Source organism: Pocillopora damicornis, chromosome 12 (assembly GCF_964200805.1).
Source record: "Pocillopora damicornis chromosome 12, jaPocDami1.2, whole genome shotgun sequence".
Classification (NCBI taxonomy): Eukaryota; Metazoa; Cnidaria; class Anthozoa; order Scleractinia; family Pocilloporidae; genus Pocillopora; species Pocillopora damicornis.
Genome location: NC_142681.1, coordinates 2339842 through 2360160, shown reverse-complemented (window position 1 = coordinate 2360160; position 20319 = coordinate 2339842). Strand labels below are relative to the sequence as shown.

Below are 20319 nucleotides of genomic sequence, written 5' to 3'. Positions count from 1 at the left end.
TTATGAAACGCAGGGGAGAGGCCTAGGGGAGGCTATAACACCCCCTGCTTTATTGCTCTGCCACCTATGCACGAGAATAATAATTGTTTTTCTTTCTTAGCTACAATTATACTTACTCGGTATGACCAGTACAGGCTGCTTGCAGTCTTTTTCGTCTTTCTTCTCGTACATTCTCGCGATCATGAAAGGAAAGCGAACACACAATTGAATTTTGAACCGGATGGGGCTGGGTCGACACACCATGAGCCTGTTAGAGAGGTGGCTAATTCAAGATGTTGTAGACGCTGAAGGTCCTGTTGGAAACTCCGAGACCTATACGATTTGCATTTCCCTATTTATACTGTCGCTCCACTCAAATTATTTTAGGTAGTTAATAGCATTTATATTATAATTGGTAAGGAAAATGTCTTCCTTTGCAGGTAAGCGAATAAATACTATCTTTCGATATTCAAATTGTCCTTTTAAGAATTTTTCTCTTCTCGTGGAGGAACAAGAGCTTTAATCGCACTGCGTTGGCCAATTGTGCATTGCTCTTGTTTATACCACTAACATATCGTAAGATGTCATTGTAATCACTCCGAAACCGTTTGGGCTCACGCAGGCAATTTTTCGAATGTCTCATTACTTTGAATTGGCGGAGTAATGTTGAGTTAACTGCTGATCTAGGCTTAGCCCAGCGTTATGTGGAACATGTTCTTTCGTTTCGTGTATTCAGTTGGACGTAGTTCTCGTGGATTGGGTTCAGTCTACCGGTACATTGTGATTATTGAGCTTTCTTTTTTCTTACATCCGTAGTTTTGCTGCATTTTCTTGAATTACAACCCTTACCGGATCGAAAAACTGACTAGAACTGTTTGCCCGAAGCTTCATTATGCGGCTATGCTTCTTCTGACCTCGTGAGGGAAAGCATTTTGCCGATATATCAACTTCATCAGCTTGCGAGTCGGATCCGCCATATTGCACCTTCTCCACGTGGAAGAAAATATTACACCTCCAGGATTCGCTATTATGCTAACTCGGACAGTACTTTCCATCAAACTCGTCTCCTTACAAGCGGCGATGTCTCACTTAATCCTTAATCCTGTGTCTCACTTAATCCTACCTCTGATTGGTGCAAGTCTTGGCTTGTTACTCTTAAGACCCAGAAGTGTGAAGTCCTACACATTACACGGAAGAATGACCCAGTAAGATATCAATATTCGTTGAATCATATCTTACTACCGGAAGTGGACCACCACAAACACCTGGGTCTTTGGCTGACGCCGTCTTTATCATGGGATTATCACATTAACTCAATTTGTGCTAAAGCTAACAAGGTCCTGGGCTTGATAAAAAGGACATTTGGTTATTCAAACAAGACTGGTATGAAAACAGCTTGTAAGGCACTAGTGATACCTATCCTCGAGTATGCCTGCCCAGTCTGGAATCCTTATCTGGTGAAACGCACCAAGGCAATCGAAGCAATTCAGAGAAGAGCGTCCCGACTAATATGTGGCCCAGACAAAGAATATCCTGAAAGACTTCTAGAGTTAAAATGGGACTCTTTAGAACTGAGAAGGCAATACCTTAGCCTAGTTCAAATGTATAAGATTATATTTGGTTACTGTGATATCAATTGCCATCATTACTTTGATATTATTGGAATAACTCGAACTAGAAGTAAGCATGAGTATAAAATAAGGCCTAAAGTTGCTCGTACAAATTATTTTAAATATTCTTTTTTTAATAGATATATTAACGATTGGAACTGTTTGCCTTCTGAAGTAATGTCATCCCCTAGCCTTCAGTCTTTTAAAGCTTCACTAATTAAGTACCTCCGCTCATAATAACCCCAAATACCAGTTTTTTTTTTTTTTTTTGTTATAGATTTTTTTTGGTTTTTTTTGTTTTTTTTTGGAGGGTATGTCTTAGCATGGGAATTTAGTTTCCCCCTACTACCGTCCTGTCAACCATTTTTGTACTTTTATTCGATGTATGGTTACGAACTGTGATTAAAGTAAGAATTCGAAGGATAGGATATTTTGAATCGACAGCAAATACCTCCATGGTTTAGAAATTTTCTGCCCGTCCAGTTTTCTATTTCTCTCAAATTTCCTTATTTGTCTGTTTTAGGTTTTCTTTCTTTTTCCTATGCGTGAGACAAGGAACATTTTCAATTGGTGGAATTAACCGATTTTCATCTGATCTCGGAGAGATGTTTTCCACCAGACTTTTAACTCACAAGTTGTGAGCTCTTTGCGTTATTTTCTTTGTTCCCTGCTTTGTTCAGCATCCTCTTGAGGGAATGAGGAGAGAGTCTGGTAGCTACGGTTGTGTGACATTAAAGACGAGACGGCTTCAAAATCATCTGACGGTCCCGGTGCTGAGTATCGAAATGTGATTACGTCATATTTGGTACTGTTAACGGCAATATTGCCCAAAAATGTCTTCAAATCCAACTTACGACGTTTGTGTCATCGGTGCTGGTGTGGTGGGCAGCTCCACAGCCCGTTACTTGGCTTCCCGAGGACAAAAAACACTTCTATTGGAGCAGGTACTAAATATAGGTTAATTCATGTGAGGATCTTTCAACACTGTGAAGAGTATTCTGCATCATGTAGTGATTATGAAATGATTTCAATCAGTATACTAAGATCCGTTTTTTTACAATAGTCTACAGGTTCAGAACCACCTAAACTGAAAAATTAAGATGATAAAGGTCTCCCATATGACTAGTTGTTGTTACTGCTTTTATTTTGCTATTGTGGTCTTAATCGGCCAGCCTCGGGGCCTATGGGGAATCTTTGCGTGATCCGTCAGTTATAACTTCCACTCAGTAGGGGCTAAAAGTGATAAAATAAACTCATTTTCGTTATTGACCATTTAATGTACAGTTTATTGATAGAACGCGTTCAAAAAGGCAAGAACAAATTGGCAGCACAGCGCGAGTCACGAACAGGCCACGAGCAGGTCACGAGGTCATTATGATACTGCAATGAAAAAGAAAGCACTTGCAGGGACGTAGCCAGGTATTTTCAAAGGGGAGGATGGACCGGTTTTCGCCACCTGAATATAGGATGTTGTGTGCTTAAAAAAAAAGGTTTACAAAGGGGTCACGCCAGGACTCCCTCTCCCTAGCTATGCCCTTGAGTTTTGTCCTTGTTAACAGCTTTATTTCTTTTAATCAAGTTTCCTCTTCCTCACTGGCGTGGCAGTTCTCATGGACAGACTAGAATCATTCGTTTCTCCTATGTTAACCCTTATTATTCTAAAATGGTTCGAGAAGCTGGTGAAATGTGGAAGGAGATTGAAGAAAAAGCAGAGCAGGAAATTCTTATCAAGTAAGTGCCTGGAAACAGCCAGCCGAGAGGTGGGGGGGGGGGGGGGGGTTACTTTCTAATAATAGGCTAATGAGGATGTGTTGCAGGATGGGGTTGCATTTTCACAACTGGATTGATAGTGACTTCATGATATGTGGTCTATAATTAGCCACAGAATAGACTTTAATTGGGCAGGGTGTTCTGAGAGGCCAGTGGCACATACTCTGCAAAAATTGACCCAAGTGCTCCCAACCCCTTCCCTGGCCCTGAGAGGCCAAGTGCGGTAAATCTGGATTTATGAATGCAAGGAGAACTTAGCCAAGTTCAGTAAATCTTGATTTATGTATGCAAGAAGGACTTAGCTTAAAAGTACTCTGAATGAATAATTTCAGAACTGTTGGACTGTTAACTGTGGAAGGAAGCTCTGGTGAAAATTTGAGAGAAGTTAGAGAATCACTTGATGCAGCAGGAGCAAGTTATGATATTTTGTCAAACCAAACACTTAAGCAAAGATTTCCAGAGTTGAGCTTTCCGCCTCACTACAAAGCTCTGTTAGAACACTCAGCAGGAATTTTAAAAGCTGATAAATGCTTGAGAGTGTTGCAGGTACAGCTCTGTTTCATACCTTGTGCAATAGCTCTTGTGATTTCATGAAAACTTGGAGCCAAAAAGTTATTTTAGTCCTGTTGTCTGAATTGTTTGAAGGATCAGTTTATTGCATTTGGTGGCACACTAAGAGATGGTGAGGGTGTGGTTGAAATACATCCAGGATCATTAATTACAATAAAGTCCACAAAGGATTTGTTCAAAGCTCACAAAGTGATATTAACAGCAGGTAAACCACTTATCTCTGTCATGAAACTTGAGGTTTTTTTTATTTGGATCTGTGGTTTTTTAAAGTTTGCTGTAGACCAGGAAGCAGTGAATGATTAGTTGGGGTTCCCTAAATGGGAAATTTCCTCGACCTTGCTGGAATGTATTATTGTTAAATGGTTGAGAATGTACTGAAAATAAAAAAATTTGTTGTCACAGGTAGTAAAAACTACAAGGTGAATGAACTGAGTCTTTAAGCTGTATGTGAGTTATTTAAAAAATAATGTCATGCATACTAGAGCTGCTGTAATTGGTGATCTTTCACCATTGCTACTAGAATACCTGCTACACCCTACACCCAACCATGAACAAAGGAAATGATTCAATCCTTTTTTGGTAAAATCTAATTATGTACTTCTAAGTTGAAATCTTAAAGTGAATCTTTATTTCAGAAGATTTTGCCAGAGACTATTTTTACTTATTATTCATACTATTCATACTTTTTCAAGGACCCTGGACCAATAAACTGCTAAAACCTGTGGGAATTACCTTGCCTCTAAAGGTAAGAGTTGAACACTGAAAATTCTCATAGTTTCCTTTGTAATTTTCCATTTTCTCAGTGACATTTTCAGTTTTGCAGATTATTGTTGCATAAGGCCCTGACCTTTGAAGATCTTCACCTCTTTTTTTAACCATCAGCCACTCAGAGCCAATGTTTTTTACTGGAAGGTGAAAAAAACAGGCACATACAGTCTTCAGACTGGTTTTCCTACATTTTATGATGATACAGCATCTGACCCTCGCAAGTTTTATGCACTCCCTTCATTTGAGTATCCTGACATGGTTAAGGTAATACTTACTGAAGGTAACATTCATAATATTCATTAACATAACACTAACTGGCAATACAGCTTTAAGTGAGTATCACAGGGTTTTCATTTAAAAACGAATCAGCAGGAGAGTTGTATAGAGGAACTAGAGAATACTCTCCTTGTCTGAAAAAAATAGCTATGTTCCCATGTAAAATTCTTAAAAGTTAGAAAAATTCAAAAAAAAAGTTTGAGAATTTTCTTGTGTTCTCCAATAGCTAGAGGTAATCCTGGTAAGAGTTGTTTATGAAGTGAGAAATCAGGAATAATCATCAGATCAATCTCATCATTGGTGGATTTTTGTCTTTTAAAGTCTGACCATGAGTTCTACCCAGGATGTCAAAATTGTATTAAGTGTGTGCCGCTAAAAACAATCAGTCAATTTATTTTCAGAATTACCCTTACTTGAAAAGATTGATTTTTTTGTCACAGTTTGGGCCCTCTGGTGGATGCAGATTACCAGAAGTTTGCATGGAAATTGATCCAGATGCAAGAGATTGGGACAGAGAAATTGAAGAGAGGATTATTCAGAGAACAAGAGAATACATCCAGCATCACTTTCCATACCTTGATCATCATGAGCCAACCATAGTAGAAACTTGTATATACACAGTATGTGTTGAGTCTAAAAAGTTAACACAGGGGTCAATGTGCTTAGCTCTACCATCTCCCCTTAGCTGGGTGTGAGACTTACACTTACAGTTAAAAATCTTTTATCTCACACCAGCTCACCCCTACTACTTACTTTCTCATGCCTGATGAAAAAACTTGTGTTACAGCTTTGTTTAGCACATTTTCTAATGATGTTAGTGAGAGAAACTCAGATTAGAGGTTCTAGAAAAGAGAAGTATTGTGACCACCCCTTCCCAAAGTATTGGGATCACACACCTCTGATTTTAAAAGTAAGAGGAGGTTATGTGGAAACCCCTTGACAATAATTTAGAAATGAGGAATTGTCTAGATATAACCTAGCTCTGTACAAAAAATCTTGGCATTCCCAGTGTTATAATCTCATTTCTGTGACGCAGAAAAAGGAGGTACACCTAATGCAATTACTTGGACAGTTCTAGAATTCACTTTAGCAATGAATCAATCTTACAAGTCAGATACACTTTTTTTTAATTTGACTCAAATACTTTTTCAATGTTTCTTCAGGGAAAAGTGGTCAGGAGAAATAAGGTTGACCAAACTTAATCTGAAATTGTTTTTAAATCCAGCTGACCCCTGATGAGAATTTTGTGTTGGATAAACATCCCAAGTTTTCTAACATTATTATTGGTGCTGGCTTTTCAGGTAATTCATTCTGCATTGTTGTGATCTAATAGTCCTTTGACACTTCTAGCAGAGGAAAATAGATTTGCTTTTAATGTTAAAACTCTAAACATTGTAACTTCTTAATTTAAGTGACCTTACATATAGAGGTTTCAATAACAGCTGGTTACCATCCCTTTCAATTGTTAAAATTGTCTACAATTTTTTTGTATCTTTTTCTCAGCTCATGGATTCAAGCTTGGTCCTGTTTGTGGCAAGATTTTAGCACAGCTGGCCATGAATGAGACACCAACCCATGACTTGACACCTTTCAAGATTTCAAGATTCAAGTTTAGTCAGCAGAAATCCTCACTCTGATCAAAACTTAGGATTTGATAAAATCGTTTTAACTCGGTACTTAGCCTCTTACAAGTTAGCCAAGATTTGTTGTTACCACTATTCTGTTATCACTTAGATGGTGCTCATAATGAAGACAATAAACACAATCACCACTCCAGATTAAAGCCAACTAAAAAATCCTGGTGCCGTCCCTGAGACATTAAAGAAATCATTTACCTTTAATTCTACTTGATCTATTATAGGAGTTTGGGTTTTAACCCTTTAACTTCCAGAAGTGATCAACATGTAACTTCTCCCTATTGTATTCATACATCATCCAGCATAATTGTAATGAGAATACTTATCTGGTAAATGTCTTTATCTTGATCTAACACCAAACTCTTTAACTAATTTACATGGAAATGTGTAGCAGCTAGAGGGGAGCTTTAATAATCAGATCCTGGGTTAAAAGGCTCACTAAACTGTGCAGTGCAGTCTTTTACTTCCCCTTCTAAGCAAATTGAGTGAAACATGTGAGAGCCATGCCCTCTTAAACAACCTTTTTTATATCTCATGCGAAGTGGATGTTCAATTCTCTAAGAAAGGGCTGTCAGGTAAAGGAAACTACCTTGCAACAAACCTTTTTCTTTTTTTCATCAGTTTTTGGTCCTACCTGTGCCAATGAAGAGAGAGGAGGAATAGTTCCTACCCCAAGTTTTCCTTAGCTTATGCCTTGGGTCATTCCTTTTTCAGCACTACTTGTTCAGTCAATTTAATTTCTCTATCCTGTTTCCCACTTCTCTTCTCTAACCTCCATTGTCTCCTTTTTTCCGCGTGAGCGACTCCCCCGGCCCCCACCCCCCACACTAATATCCCACAACGAATAGTCTTCGTTCCCAGACTCCTTTGCGTGGGAGTTAAAAGTTAGTCTGTTCAGCGGATTATTCTAAAAGTTTATTGATCCAAGATGGTGGTGCACATGGCCAGTTGAAGAAACTTGAACGATTTGCGGCATGGTTGGATCAAGGCATTTGCGAGGGACCGTACTCTCACGGTAAGACCTATGCTTTGTTTATTTTTTTCGCAATATCTCAGCGTTTTAAATAGCTTTTTTATCGTTACTTCCTTGTTTACAGAGTTCGCAACCTTCTTCGTTCGGGTGGAATAAAAAAGCCGCCACTTTGGTTTCCAGTAGTCGAGGCATTTCCTCCCTTAAAGGAGACGAAACTGACTAGAAAAGGTGACGAAGAGTTGATGCACAAGATTCTATACCCTGAAGATGAATTCAGAAGGTAAGGCTTCATGAATTGTAAATTTTATCAAAGTTAGTATCACGCTGGCTCAGGATATTGGATATGGCAGTTGGAAACTAGGATTTGCCTTTTCTATTATTATTTGATCGAAAAATGGGTTTTTATTCGTAAACAGTGGGATTTGGCCCAACAGTTGTAGCGTGGATTTAAGAGAACATGGGATCTTGAAAAAAATTAGATGATCACATGAATTTTTTTGTTTCCCATTGCCAGTCTATTTTTTTGGCAAAGGAGGAATAGTGATCACTCTAATTTTTTTTAGAGGAAATTCGATGAGATATGCAACAATTTATGCCGATGGCCTTGAGCTGGGAAAATGATGTTAGTAAAACCCTCTCCCCCAGCCAACCCCCCTTCTTTCAGAAACCCCTCATTTTCCATAATCATTGTAAATAATTTAAATCCCCTGTAGGCATGTTTGAAATTTTGGAGTCATCCTGCACTCATTAGAATGAGAGAATCATGACGTGCATCCAGTATTCTCCCTTGTTTTAAGCACATCGGGTATAATGATTTTTTTTAAACCAGTGGAAGAATTTTTTTTACTTGTCAAATTCTCAAGAATTCCTTGTGATTTTAGGCGATATGAAGAGATACATTTTACTGGTTACTGCTTAAAAGTAGAACACTAGTACTGATAAACTTACAGTATCTTGTTGAAAAACTTGTACTGGTACAATGCTTCTATAGCTTTGTGATAATAATATTTAAAGTTTCCTTGTGATTCTGAAATTTCTTTTAATAGTATCATATTGACAGAGAGAGTGAATAAAACTGAATTATCACTTGGAGGTCTTTCACCAGTGCCCATCACTCCAACATCCACAGTGTCTCCTTGTAACTGTACAAAACTCAGTGGTAATGTTATTGATATCTTCTTGATATCAGGCTTTTTTACAAGAGATTCAATACAAGCCAGCCTCTGTCCCTGTGGGGAGAACATCATTCTTACTGTGACAGGTAAGCAGCTTGAGAAATGGATGTTTCTGAACAAAAAGAACTTTCAGCTAAAACCAGGGCTCTAGGCCGAAACTGCTTTAGCCTCAGCAGAAGGGAGGAAAGAATTTTGGGGACAAAATTTGGGGTGAAAGGTGCTAAGTTAGGAACCTGTGTTTAGCATAGTAAGCTGTAGCATGATTATTGCTTATATTTGTATACCATGTTATCATAGTGCTCTGTCATTCTTTTTAAGATAATTTTTAGTTGTTGACTGACTTTTATGCCTCGAGATGGTGCTTGAACTTCAAAAATAAATTCTTTTTCTGATGATTGAAGGCTACTAAGTGTCAAATTTGAAAGGATTTGAGCTCAGAGCCTTAAAAAAAGTTATCTAGGATATATATATATATTAACTTGATTCTTACATTCAAAATTTTATACAATTGTATAAGTGACACTTATGGCCAATTTCAGATTTGTGGAAGGATGCATGGAGAAAGTGAACATGGGGTATGACAAAGAGAAAGCAGTGGAAAGTACAGTTAGGGAACTTTTCACTGGTCAAAGCACTGCAATACCAGTAAGAAATTTTTATTTTTTTCACATTATTAGACTACTTTCAACACCTCTGAGCCTAACCTGGATCATGACATTTCTTCTTAAAGTGTTGATCATTAATATCTTAAGCATCTTCATTCCTCTCTATACATTGCAAAGGCTACATAACACCACCAAAAGAACTGAGAAAATGAATATATTTATTGCTGAAGAAACTGCCTTTGGATTAGAGCAAAAGCTATTTCAATGATGACTTGGCTGTGGCAGATATAGAGTACCATATGTAAAATTTATTTGCTTATGGTTTATAAGGAGTAGTCCTGTGTGACTTACAAGTTATTTCTTTAATAAGAAGTTGGGGTAAACTTTAATTATTAACTTCATCTTTAACTCATTTAAAAGATGCTGCATATTTGCATGCAATTTATGTTTCAATTAAGCAAGTAATTACTTGCAAATAATGAATTATGTGAGATAATTTGGTTGTATCAACTTGAGTTGGTAATGTAAATTGACCACCATAAAGTTTCTAAAGCTGACATTTTAGACATTGGCTTGTTGTCCTTTGTTCTGAGGAAGGGCTAATGCTTGAAACATTGGCTTAAGAAATTCTTTATGGTGGCCAATTTACATTATCAACTCAGGTGATGAAACCAAATTATCTTGTCATATCCCCCACTGATGCAGCACCAAAGTTTCAAGGGAAACATAGCCCCTTTGATGAATTATTTAGTAAACCTTTCTCAAAGTGTGAGCTATACACACAAGAATAGGTTCGCATCAATCATCTGTAAGGATACCTGGCCCTGGTTGTTCAAAGATTAGATAACACTATCCACTAAGTAAATCTCTATCCAGCGGATAACACTATGTGTTTTGCTATCACTTATCCACCAGATAGCAATTTATCCACTGGATAGCATTATCCACCCTTTATGCAACTGGCGCAGTGCTGTAAATTTTAAGTTTACTGTTTTGTTTTATTTTTGTTTGCAAGGATACTGTGTCTGAGGACTGAAGAGTTTTCTCCTCACATGTGGATAAATAATATTACAGAAAATTGGATTTTCCAACAGGTGATCTCAAGAAGTTTCCATCAGTCATCTAAGCAGTTATTTAACCTTGAGGGAAATTTGTGTAGGAGCTATGAAATCATGAATTTAACTTCAACAGAAACAGAAGGAACAACATCATTTCCAAGATGCAACCATAGGTAGTTGAGATGTTTTAGTTTCTGAGCCTTCAATGTTGTTGAGACATTGTGAAAATTTCTGTCCCAAAAATATACAAGTCCTTTGCTGTTATGGTTTTAGGAACTATTTGTCTTATGGGTATGATATGAACTTTTTCCTCAAAGCTTTTTGAAAAATGTAATTCAAATACCCAAATTAAAAGAGCAGATGTTTGGTGTCACAAAGACACCATCTGAAGAAAAGATTCTGTTGTATGTCCATGAACATCCAGAATTTAAAAAAACGTTTCTTTAAAAAATCAATATTATTGCTGTGTTTAAGGGTTGCCTTTGTAATCTACGTATTATTTAACCCTTCAACTCACCATTGTTTTAACTAAAATGACCACAGTTCTAAAATAATAGATTTTTATTATTTAAAAAATCTCAACCAGTGTACATGTATGATATACACCAACTTCTTTGCCATAGCCCACCATGTAGTTTTTCCGACAGATAAGGGATTATAATAAGTGATAGTTTGGACTAAGGCAATGGGAGAATCATGGATGCTCTAGAACTTATACAGTAATGGCAGCCTTAATATTACAAGTTCTACATACTGTTAGTGAAATATTCTTTACATTGTGTTGTAATTGAGATCTCAATTGCTACCATACTGAGGAGAATTTTGAATGTTGCAAAACTGACCTCTCTGATGAAAGATTACTGAATGAGAGTGTACAAATCTCTGAATGTGCCACCAGTAACAATGAAGGTTTAATGAGTGGCTCCAAACATGCAATTTGATTTTACACTGAATGAAGATGTCACCTTCTCTTAAACATTAGACAACCCAGAAGAATAAAATACTTAATCTTGAGCACTTCATATATTATCCTATAGTTTGATATGTCCATTCTGTTTCATGACCTAAATAACACCGTTGCCATTTGCTAGACCGTTTGGTAGACTGTTTGGTAGTGTTTTCTCTTCAAGCAATTCCTTCAACATCTTGATACACATGTGCAAGCAACGAGGAACGTGAAAACAGCCTGTGATAATTATATAAGCATTTTGTGAGTTATTTATTAAGGCTAACTGTGCAACTATGTGAAGTAGTGCATACTGTTTTTTCAGTTATTTTGAATTGTGACAGACTGGGTTAAGAATTAACACAGAATAGGACTGTGTTTCTTGAATTTATTGCTCAGAAGGACTCAGTGGCAGATCCAGAGGGAAGGTCTGGGGGTTGCATACACACCCCCACCCTCTGCTCCAAGTTTCTGTCATACCTGTGGGTTCGTTTTACTACATGTCTGACACCAGAATTCTTGAAGCGACAAGAACGAATTGTAGCACTCAAATGGCAAGGCAAGCGGAAGGGTTGGGGGCGGGCGTTGCGGTGGATCTACCCCCTGGCATCGTATTGCCTCTTTGGCATCCGTGTCAATCTTTTCCATTGTTGAACTGCTTCGCTCTGTTTTGTATTAATCTTGACCCTGAAGCGTCTGTCAACCCTGACAAACAATTATTTGACAGTTCCCTTCCGTTTATCCACAACTGTTAACGACGTAAAATAATTAAATACAATCGGGTGGCGCCTTGAAAAGTTGTCTTACAAACGTACCTTTAAACGGTCCTCCTTTGAAGGTGTGTGTCACTTCTCCTTTCTGATTGAGATATCCAAACCACTCACCGTATTGTGAATCTGAAAACTGAGAGGAAACGGGTTATTGGGCAGATTGCTAGGATATTATAGAGAGAAGTTTCATGTTAATCATTTCTAGGTCTTAAAGGGTTAATTGGTAAGCCCAGTATTTACATGCGAGAATGTGTACTGGAATACAAGGTCGAACTTCTCCATAAAGCGTTCCTCTCTAGTCTCCTTGTAAGCCATGAGAAGTGCAATCAGTGCCTCCGCATGAGGCCACCAAAGTTTCATGTTCCACTCCAGCTGTGTTGGCGAGAAGCCACTTGCATCCAAGTAATAAAGAATCCCGCCGTACATGTCATCCCATCCTGTGTCAAATGACTGAACTATAAACTTGTCGATGGCAATTCTTGCCAGTTCGTCGTTTTGTGTACGTGTAGCATACTGCAGGAGAAACCATCCAGCTTCAATGGCGTGTCCTGGATTGATGAGTCGACCTTCAGCACCAGATATCTCTTTTCCTTCTTCTGTGACTTTTTCTAATACCACTCTACCCTTTCTCTAGGATAGAAGGAGTTAATCGAAATTATTCCACGTTGGTACAAGTTAGAGGAGTTCTGTAAATGATTTACAACATTGTTTCTCATAACTCCATAGGAAGAAAGATGTACGATTTGAAGAATTTTGTTTACATCTCGGTACTCGTACTTGTTTCAATCAAATTCAAAGCATTTAGCTTGCTCTGAAATTGTGGCGAAAGAATGCTGTCCCAGGTCACTGATTTGGTTTTTATCAACTAAGTTGATAATACAAGTTGGACACAGGAAAGAATTTCTAAAGCTGAAGTTTTTAGTGTTGGCCTTGCGTTGTCATTAGTAACGTGCCATTTTGAGATAGTTATCGCACTTTGTTGGTGGGACTTCTTTGGAATCACTCCGCGTGTGTTTCACTTGGATTCACTTTGATTTTGTTTTCAAGACACTTAATCAAAAGCACTGTAAATGTCAATTTGTACAGTTTACCTGTAAGTGCTTTAAAATCTGCTGCACGGCCCACTCTTCATCTTCAATGTACGCCTGACGGAGCTCGTCGTCTTCGCGGCAAACCTCGTCGATCACATACAACAACATCATTGGTACAGCCAGGGGATTTGCTGCTTCCTGGCCCGACAACTTGGGTCGGCCAAGCTGCGTGTCATCAATTCGTGCCCAATGTGTTACCAGGGACAGCATCCGTACAGCTTCCTCCTGAAATGAAATTGATGCATGATTTTCCGTGCACGTCTTCATTGCTCAGCACAATCGCTCGAGCCAAGTGGTGCATTTCTCGGTTTACATAACGTCTTGGGTTCTCAGTCCACTGAAAGCTACCCCACCCCACCCCGCCCCGCCCCAAGCATTTCGATACTTTTTATTCACAATTAACAGGTACTCTTGTCCACTCCTTAGTTTACATAGCGCCTAGATTGCCTCGCTCAAGACCATGTCTCTGTTACATCGTTTTCAGTATTTCTTTAGCAAAGCCTCGATGGTAACTTAAAATGGTGCAATAGGAATGAAACAGTTTTCTGCGGCACATTGTCAGATTCAATCAAATGGTTCTTCAATTTCGTCCACTCTTGTTGTTTGTCCTCCCAAAGCAGTTTGACAAAGAAACGCAGTTTATTGTGTACTTAACCTCGTTCCTACCTTATACTTAATAAGGTTACTTGCTCGATACAGTTCAGCCATTGCTATCGCATAGAAACACTCAGTGAAGATTGTCCTCTGAATCTTAATTGGCTTCCCTTCAGCTGTGACTTGAAAGTAACATCTGCCATCTTCAGGATTTTTAATATGATTTAACAAAAACTCGCCACCTGAAATTGCGGGAAATAAAAAATTTCTTCATACTAGCGTTTTATTGGAATTTGCGAGCATGCCATGTTTTTCCAGTATCGTAAATTATTCTGTAAGTTACCTCTTAACTTTGACACAGGTAGCCCACGAGCCACTTAGCCACACCCCTTTTTTAAGTTTCCCACCACGTATTATATAGTTATGAAAATTGCTCAACATGGGCAACACTCCAGACTGGAAGGCATTGAAATTGAGCAATTCGCAAGAATTTTAATCGCATTTTACCGCTTTGAATAACCACTTTTTCACGCAAATTTGAGAGAGAAAGTAGTCGGTAAAATCAAATCTGACTATCGCTTCTTTGTCCTTTCTTGTCGTTACCTGATAGTGCAGCTTTAAGGATCTTCACCTTGCCGTATTTCCAAGACTCGTTGTAAAGTTTAGAGTACATCCATACCTACAGTGAAGAATACATTATAAATATGATATTTAAGAGAAAGTCAGGGACAAATGCATTACATCTCTAAATTCATTTCAGGTGATTAAAGCTGAGTCATGGCTCATAATCTCAATGCAAGCAATTTCTGCCCCACTCGCTCAATACCTTTGGAACTTAAGAATTATTTAGTGTTTTTTCAACAGGTTTTAAAAGTATCACAGGGGCAGTTGTATGGAAAACTGCGCCCTTTTCAGTTTTAAAGTACCTCAGAGATCTTAGTCCCCCAATTTGACAACTACGTTGAGTTTTAACTTAAGAATCTTTGTAGAGTTTTGTACCAATCAAGTTCTGAGTCAACTGAGTCGTACTAGATTCTTGTTAACATAGCACCTTACTGAATTGTAGTACACTTTCAAAACTTGCGGAAAAAGACAAATATCGCTGCCTGGCGTGAGTCCTTTAGCAATCACAATAATGGGCTCCTGGTTTTGTTAATCAGCAATTACTTCGCTCCTTGCCTTCTAGCCAATCAAATCACGGTAGTGCCTCTATCAGTTTTGGAGTGTTCTCCCGTGCTTAGCACGGGTTTGCTTTAATTGTTTCCTTCGACCTCTGATTGGTTAATCTCATTAGCATGGATTTTATTTTTTTGTGATTGGCTAGATGTCGACGTTGCTATGAGCATTTGATGATTAAAAAAAACTAACATACGAATATATTTTCAATCGTACAGCGAGACTAACCTGTCTGCCTTCAAGCCAGCCGTACTTAGAGTCATCGTAAACTTTGCCATCTCTAGCGAGACATACATAATAACCGCTACAATCGAAAAACAGCCAAAAGGTTAGAGTTTATTTGAAATGCTTTTTGTTTAAAGATAAACAGGATTTACTCCCGCATTAATAGCTAAACAAGTCGAATGCGTTGTTTGCCATATCCTTGATATATTTTAGGGAGGTATTAGCAGAGTTGAGACGACGTAAACGGAAAAACACACACACGTCTTTGCATGCAATTTCTTAGAGGAGAGTAGTATCAAAGCAATAAAATAAACATATCTACCTAGATAAGAGAAAGAAAATCTATGGCTCTCGTAACTGTCCTGCACATTTTGGTTTGCGCTGATAGAGCTCACAGAGACAAAAAGAAAAATAATAAAACCAGTAATTGCTTTAGGGTTAGGGTTACAAAAGTTCGCACTTTAAGGAGGATATTGTGTATTTTGAGAGAATCCATAACTTAACGAAGTGCAGGACTCTTCTACACAAGTGGAAAATAAATGGAAAAATTGACGTGACCGAAGGAGCGTGAAACGTACTCCTTTACCATAGTAACGACATTCTTTGTTTCTACGGTAACTTCGAGATGTAAGCCTCAATGATCATAAGTGTTTAGGCTTAGGTTAAGTCAACTGTAGCCTCATTAGTACATAATTGTGATTCTTTTGAGGTTTAAATTAAATGTAAGTTCAATATCCGCGCACAATATTTTGGCTATGTATATGCTGTTGTCAATATTGGACTTAAACGTCGAAATGCTCGATGTAAACTCATGAATGGAATTTTAAGCAAGGACAATACTTAATCAATACCGTTTACTCTACTTAACAATGAAAAGTTAAATTTGGTGCGTTTATTACATTTAATTCCTAATCGGTTCCCAAGTTAGATCGAAATTACTCAGTTAGTCGGTGGATAAACTCAAGTGTTACATCATGAGATTTTCAAATTGCAATTGGAAAGGTTATGTTAGAAGGGTCTATGGTAAGGCTTGTCCATCTTAAAAAATTTAGGCTAAACTGAACGATGTCACCCTTCACAAACCTTTTCAATCTTCTCCATCCTTAGTCACCCTTGTTTCTTTTTGGTTTTTATTGCTTTATTTGAGTATTTCTGTGCTACATAATTAATATTTTATAGTCTCCTTCAAATTCAATTAAGTTTAACACGTCACGAGAAAACCTCAAATATGATGACGTTATTCCTCTGAGTATCTCTTCACAATCGTGGTTAACCAGCTCCGAGTGTGAAAGCTGATCCTAAACTGAGAGACGAATCACTTATGTACTCGAGGAAACGTAATTATCTATGACATGAAACAATTTGTTATCATGCAACCCTAATCATAGAAGGCGGTCTTTGAGGTCTTTCGTCTCAGTTGGTAAATCATCCATGACCCTTAAAATAAACTCAAATAATAATTATGTTTGACTTCCCCACCCGTTTCGTTTATCACCAGACTTTTCAAGCCAGAAGTTGATAGTCTTGTCAAGCTCATCCTCCATTCTGGCCAAATACTGCTCCAGTTGGTCTCGTAACAAACCCATGTTTGAAGGACTTGTATAATGGCCGAGCTCTGCAGAAACCAGATTATTAAAATAGGTCACATGGGTTAGATTCTTTTAAAAAGCAATCAACAGGTCACTTTTAAACAGTCTCTATGGTCGTGGGAAATTTGCAAGGGACTCTTTGTCGATAGTATCACTTAAAACTGTCCCCTTATAAGTTACCAGAATACTGGTCTCAAACCAGAAATTAACCCTCTTAAACTATTAAACTTAAACTCCCTCCTTCCGTAATAGGAACGATAAAATCGTAATTCTTATCCGGCCCAGCGGTGAATTATTTTTGCATAACGTGAGCTTTATTGAAAGAATTTATAGAAGTCCGACCGACCCTTTTTCTGTCTAACAGAAAATTTGATATGATTCCAACTTTTTCCCGAGCAAATTGTGTAAAATAAAGAAAGGGTTGTTCTTAACTGATGGACAAGTTTAACGACTTACACGATTTAGATAATCAGGCTGACAAGCACAATCGATTGTATTCACACATTTTTAATATACCAAAAGAGAGATATAGCAATATCTAGTTAAGTGATTGAAGAGTTGAACCAGTACTTATAGAATGACGTAGAAAAGACATGAAAGAACACCGTTGTTTACAATGGAAATTTTAGCAAGAAACACAATCTTAAGTGGCAAGTACGGAAGTTTTCCTTACCATTTCCTCACGCAATGTCGACGGAATGTAGACTGTGCTGTTTACACGCTGGGTTATTGAAACTTGTCATGTGCAAAGCTTTAGCGATATTTTTATAAGAGAGGTTTACTTAACCTCAAAACATAGTAAAAGGGTAAATTGCAAGATCACAGCCATACCATGGAACACATTCCCATTTCAGAGAAAGAAAATCTTATTTGAAGGAGAGGTGTGCGAGTAAACTCTGTGCCACTTCAGCGAGTTCCTGCTGGCACAGTGGAAAAAGGACACCGCATTACGCTCATAAAACGGAGAAAAGAAAAGAATTGTTTTGCTCAAATATCGATGCTTTTTTCCTTTTTTTCATTTAACTGAAGAACTACAACTACAACTCCGCGCACAATATTTAACGTGAATTGCACCGTTTTCACTGGATAAGCCAGTCGACCAGCGGTTGGAGCGAACTCACACCACATAGGAACGACACAATTGTGTTGGAAGTAATAACAGTTGCATTTGTGAAACTTTTCGAAACGCATAAGCTCCAGTTTAAACTTTCCCGTCCTACGGTCCCCCCAGGAAATCACTGAGCTATGAGATTGTTGGTGAAAGTTTGTACTTACCGCCTAATTAGTCCTTTGGAAACCCAAAAACTTAGCCGACCAACACAGACACAGACACTTCAAGTAAAATAGTGTGGATGTGCAGGCGCTCCGGCAAGCCCCCAGTTGAAAATTGAGGTGGCAACGCAGGTAAATACAGGAAAAGGCTTGTGATATTGCGCTGTTGCATCAAAACGCGTTCAATACAAGTTTCTAATTTCATAACACGCTTGGTAAATTTAGCGTCTCCCACACATGCCCCGGAGCTGTTTTTAGTTCGCTGAGGGAAAACAAAGGGTGCATTCGTCAAGCAATATGGGCCAGGTGTGACAATAGCTGGCGAACCTTACGCCGAGTCGATCAGTCAGAATAAGCACATTTATACTCAAGTCGACTCAAGGAAGTATGTAGTTCATCGAGATCTATACAGTTATATACAAATTTTAAATTTATCCGGCACCAAACCTAATAAGCTCACTGCGTTCCAACCTGTACAAAATTCATTTTATTTGTATATATTTTTTTTTCTTCTGGAAAAATTCGTCCTGACCCTTAGCGTCACATGCTGATGCGCCTCAGAACTCGTGACCAACACCTTCGGAGAGTCTAGTGTAAAATTTTACTAAGTGTTCTTGCTCATTAACATCATGTCTCTTTTAAGGAAAACATTCATCTGAGAGTTTTGAGATAAAATGATGTCAGAGACTCTTTTAGTAAGACACTGATGGATCAAGGATTCACTTCGTTGCTAAATTTAAAGTTTATCAGACTTCTAAACAGCTATCATTTGTTTTGGTTTATTACAAAATTGTCTCAGTAACTTCCCTTAGGGAGGCTCAAAGCGCTTTAAGCGATCACTCAACAGTAATTATTTGATGGACTGATTCTACACCTTTTTTCGTTCCTTTCCTTGAAAATTGTATCGAAAAGATGCCAAAGTATTGCTCATTAAGAGTTTGTACTAACGGAGCGAGGTGGCTCAGATCCTGTGATGCAGATATGTATATATTTTTTGAAACGTTTACAGTTCAACGTAACAGTGTAAAAGGAGGTTTAGAAACCTAGGTCTTTTACGTCAAGCTATTACAGTAAGCTAAAATTAAGGGTGCTTCTACAAGTCTCTCGTGTTTCTATGGAAACCTTCCCGTTTCATTTCCTCGATCTCAGACTTCAGGCAAAACAATAAATAAGAACATAGTTTTCCATCTACCTATGATTTGGGAATCATTAATTGTACGTCATACAGAAAGCTAAAACTGAGGGTGCTTCTACAAGTCTTTCGTGTTTCTATGGAAACTTTCCCATTTCATTTCCTCGATCTCAGACCTCAGGCAAAACAATATATAAGAACATAGTTTGCTTTCTACTTGAGTTTTTGGGATCATTAGTTGTTCGTTAAAACTGACCTTGCGTAGATTTTCTTGGCCGCAAGTTGTAGTACTTCTTGGGCAATCTTGGCGTGTAACGGAGTGTTGTGTGACTGCCAACCTTTTTATTAACCTGGCTTCGAGTTACACGTTTACTTTTCACAGGACTCCCTCTACTGACTCTCCCAGAACCGAACCTTCTCCACTTTGTGCCTTGCTCTCGTCCTATCAGTCAACATTCGACGCAATAAAATATCAGTCTGGAAATTATCTGATGCGATATTGAAAGCATCATATACCTCGGGAAAGAAAAACAAGTGATTCCAAAGTGCCACGTAAGTTATTACGGATGCAAGGCGACAGGAGAAAGTCATCGCAACCGATGAAAAAATAGCCCAAATTGGTCCTTATTTTCTGTTTATTTCATTCCAGTTTTCTAACTTCTTTTCCATTACGCAGCGAAAATCGCCAAATTAAATTAAAAATCGGGTCAAACCAAATTTCCTACCGAGTGCTACAGATATTCTGACGATTTGCAACTTAGCGATGAAAACAAACTGAGCGAGCCAAATTAAGTACTTAACTACTGGATATGAATTTCCTCTTTTGCGAATATTACCTGGTACTATAGTGGGTGCCATTTACAGTACTGGAAGTAGATGCAGGACTGCAATGATGAAGTCAGTTTATTTCTTCGTTTCAGCGTGATTCCCGCGCGACATCGCTCTCAGGTTGCGTGAGTGGAATATAGGATTGCGTGATTACAACTATAGTTATCGACCTCTCCACCAGTGGAATGCACTTAACGCCATACCTTGATCTTTAGTTCAATCTCTCTTCGAGGTGACAACATATCGAGTACCGCCCGGAACTTTCGGTGGGTGGG

The 20319-nt window shown here is 38.3% G+C and overlaps 3 protein-coding genes across 7 annotated transcripts; 2 read left to right on the top strand and 1 right to left on the bottom strand.

Moving 5' to 3' along the window:
• Positions 1-2112: 2112 nt before the first annotated feature.
• LOC113684472 (peroxisomal sarcosine oxidase) lies at positions 2113-6814 on the top strand. 2 transcript variants are annotated; one of them, XR_003447468.2, is made up of 9 exons: positions 2113-2533; positions 3169-3320; positions 3692-3905; positions 4005-4134; positions 4622-4674; positions 4812-4961; positions 5414-5593; positions 6137-6274; positions 6477-6814. XR_003447468.2 is itself a non-coding variant. In XM_027201854.2 (9 exons), the coding sequence occupies exons 1-9, from the start codon at positions 2423-2425 to the stop codon at positions 6608-6610; spliced, it is 1200 nt and encodes a 399-aa protein (XP_027057655.2). In that variant the 5' UTR covers positions 2314-2422; the 3' UTR covers positions 6611-6814. The 2 variants fall into 2 exon arrangements, 1 of the variants encoding a protein (XP_027057655.2); XM_027201854.2 differs by having other exon boundaries at positions 2314-2533; positions 6199-6274.
• A 417-nt stretch (positions 6815-7231) lies between these two features.
• On the top strand, positions 7232-11443 carry LOC113665526 (small ribosomal subunit protein mS23). The gene is made up of 5 exons (XM_027181234.2): positions 7232-7625; positions 7708-7863; positions 8773-8844; positions 9298-9403; positions 10379-11443. Exons 1-5 carry the CDS (start codon positions 7585-7587, stop codon positions 10397-10399), a joined length of 396 nt encoding a protein of 131 aa, XP_027037035.2. The 5' UTR covers positions 7232-7584; the 3' UTR covers positions 10400-11443.
• On the bottom strand, positions 10968-20199 carry LOC113665524 (N-acylglucosamine 2-epimerase). 4 transcript variants are annotated; one of them, XR_016182011.1, is made up of 11 exons: positions 20053-20199; positions 19473-19658; positions 16703-16838; positions 15227-15302; positions 14426-14501; positions 13895-14064; positions 13229-13453; positions 12378-12767; positions 12183-12270; positions 11848-12072; positions 10968-11607 (listed from the first exon to the last, which is right to left on the bottom strand). XR_016182011.1 is itself a non-coding variant. In XM_027181233.2 (10 exons), the coding sequence occupies exons 1-10, from the start codon at positions 20072-20074 to the stop codon at positions 11486-11488; spliced, it is 1491 nt and encodes a 496-aa protein (XP_027037034.2). In that variant the 5' UTR covers positions 20075-20199; the 3' UTR covers positions 10968-11485. The 4 variants fall into 4 exon arrangements, 2 of the variants coding, with proteins under 2 accessions (XP_027037034.2, XP_089046768.1); XR_016182012.1 differs by lacking the exons at positions 19473-19658; positions 20053-20199 and adding an exon at positions 18088-18327; XM_027181233.2 differs by lacking the exon at positions 11848-12072.
• Between the last annotated feature and the right edge of the window lie 120 nt (positions 20200-20319).

Bases quoted from the DNA above. Each gene is read 5' to 3' on its own strand.
- LOC113684472 (XM_027201854.2), top strand. From the start codon at position 2,423: ATGTCTTCAAATCCAACTTACGACGTTTGTGTCATCGGTGCTGGTGTG. The intron at 3,906-4,004 runs GTACAGCTCTGT...AATTGTTTGAAG, and splicing joins AATGCTTGAGAGTGTTGCAG to GATCAGTTTATTGCATTTGG. The intron at 4,675-4,811 runs GTAAGAGTTGAA...TTTAACCATCAG, and splicing joins GAATTACCTTGCCTCTAAAG to CCACTCAGAGCCAATGTTTT.
- LOC113665526 (XM_027181234.2), top strand. From the start codon at position 7,585: ATGGTTGGATCAAGGCATTTGCGAGGGACCGTACTCTCACG. The intron at 7,626-7,707 runs GTAAGACCTATG...CCTTGTTTACAG, and splicing joins CGAGGGACCGTACTCTCACG to AGTTCGCAACCTTCTTCGTT. The intron at 7,864-8,772 runs GTAAGGCTTCAT...TCTTGATATCAG, and splicing joins CCTGAAGATGAATTCAGAAG to GCTTTTTTACAAGAGATTCA.
- LOC113665524 (XM_027181233.2), bottom strand. From the start codon at position 20,074: ATGGCACCCACTATAGTACCAG. The intron at 15,303-16,702 runs GTGGGGAAGTCA...TTTCGATTGTAG, and splicing joins TCTGGTGATAAACGAAACGG to CGGTTATTATGTATGTCTCG. The intron at 13,454-13,894 runs GTAGGAACGAGG...ATTTCATTTCAG, and splicing joins GTAACCTTATTAAGTATAAG to GAGGAAGCTGTACGGATGCT.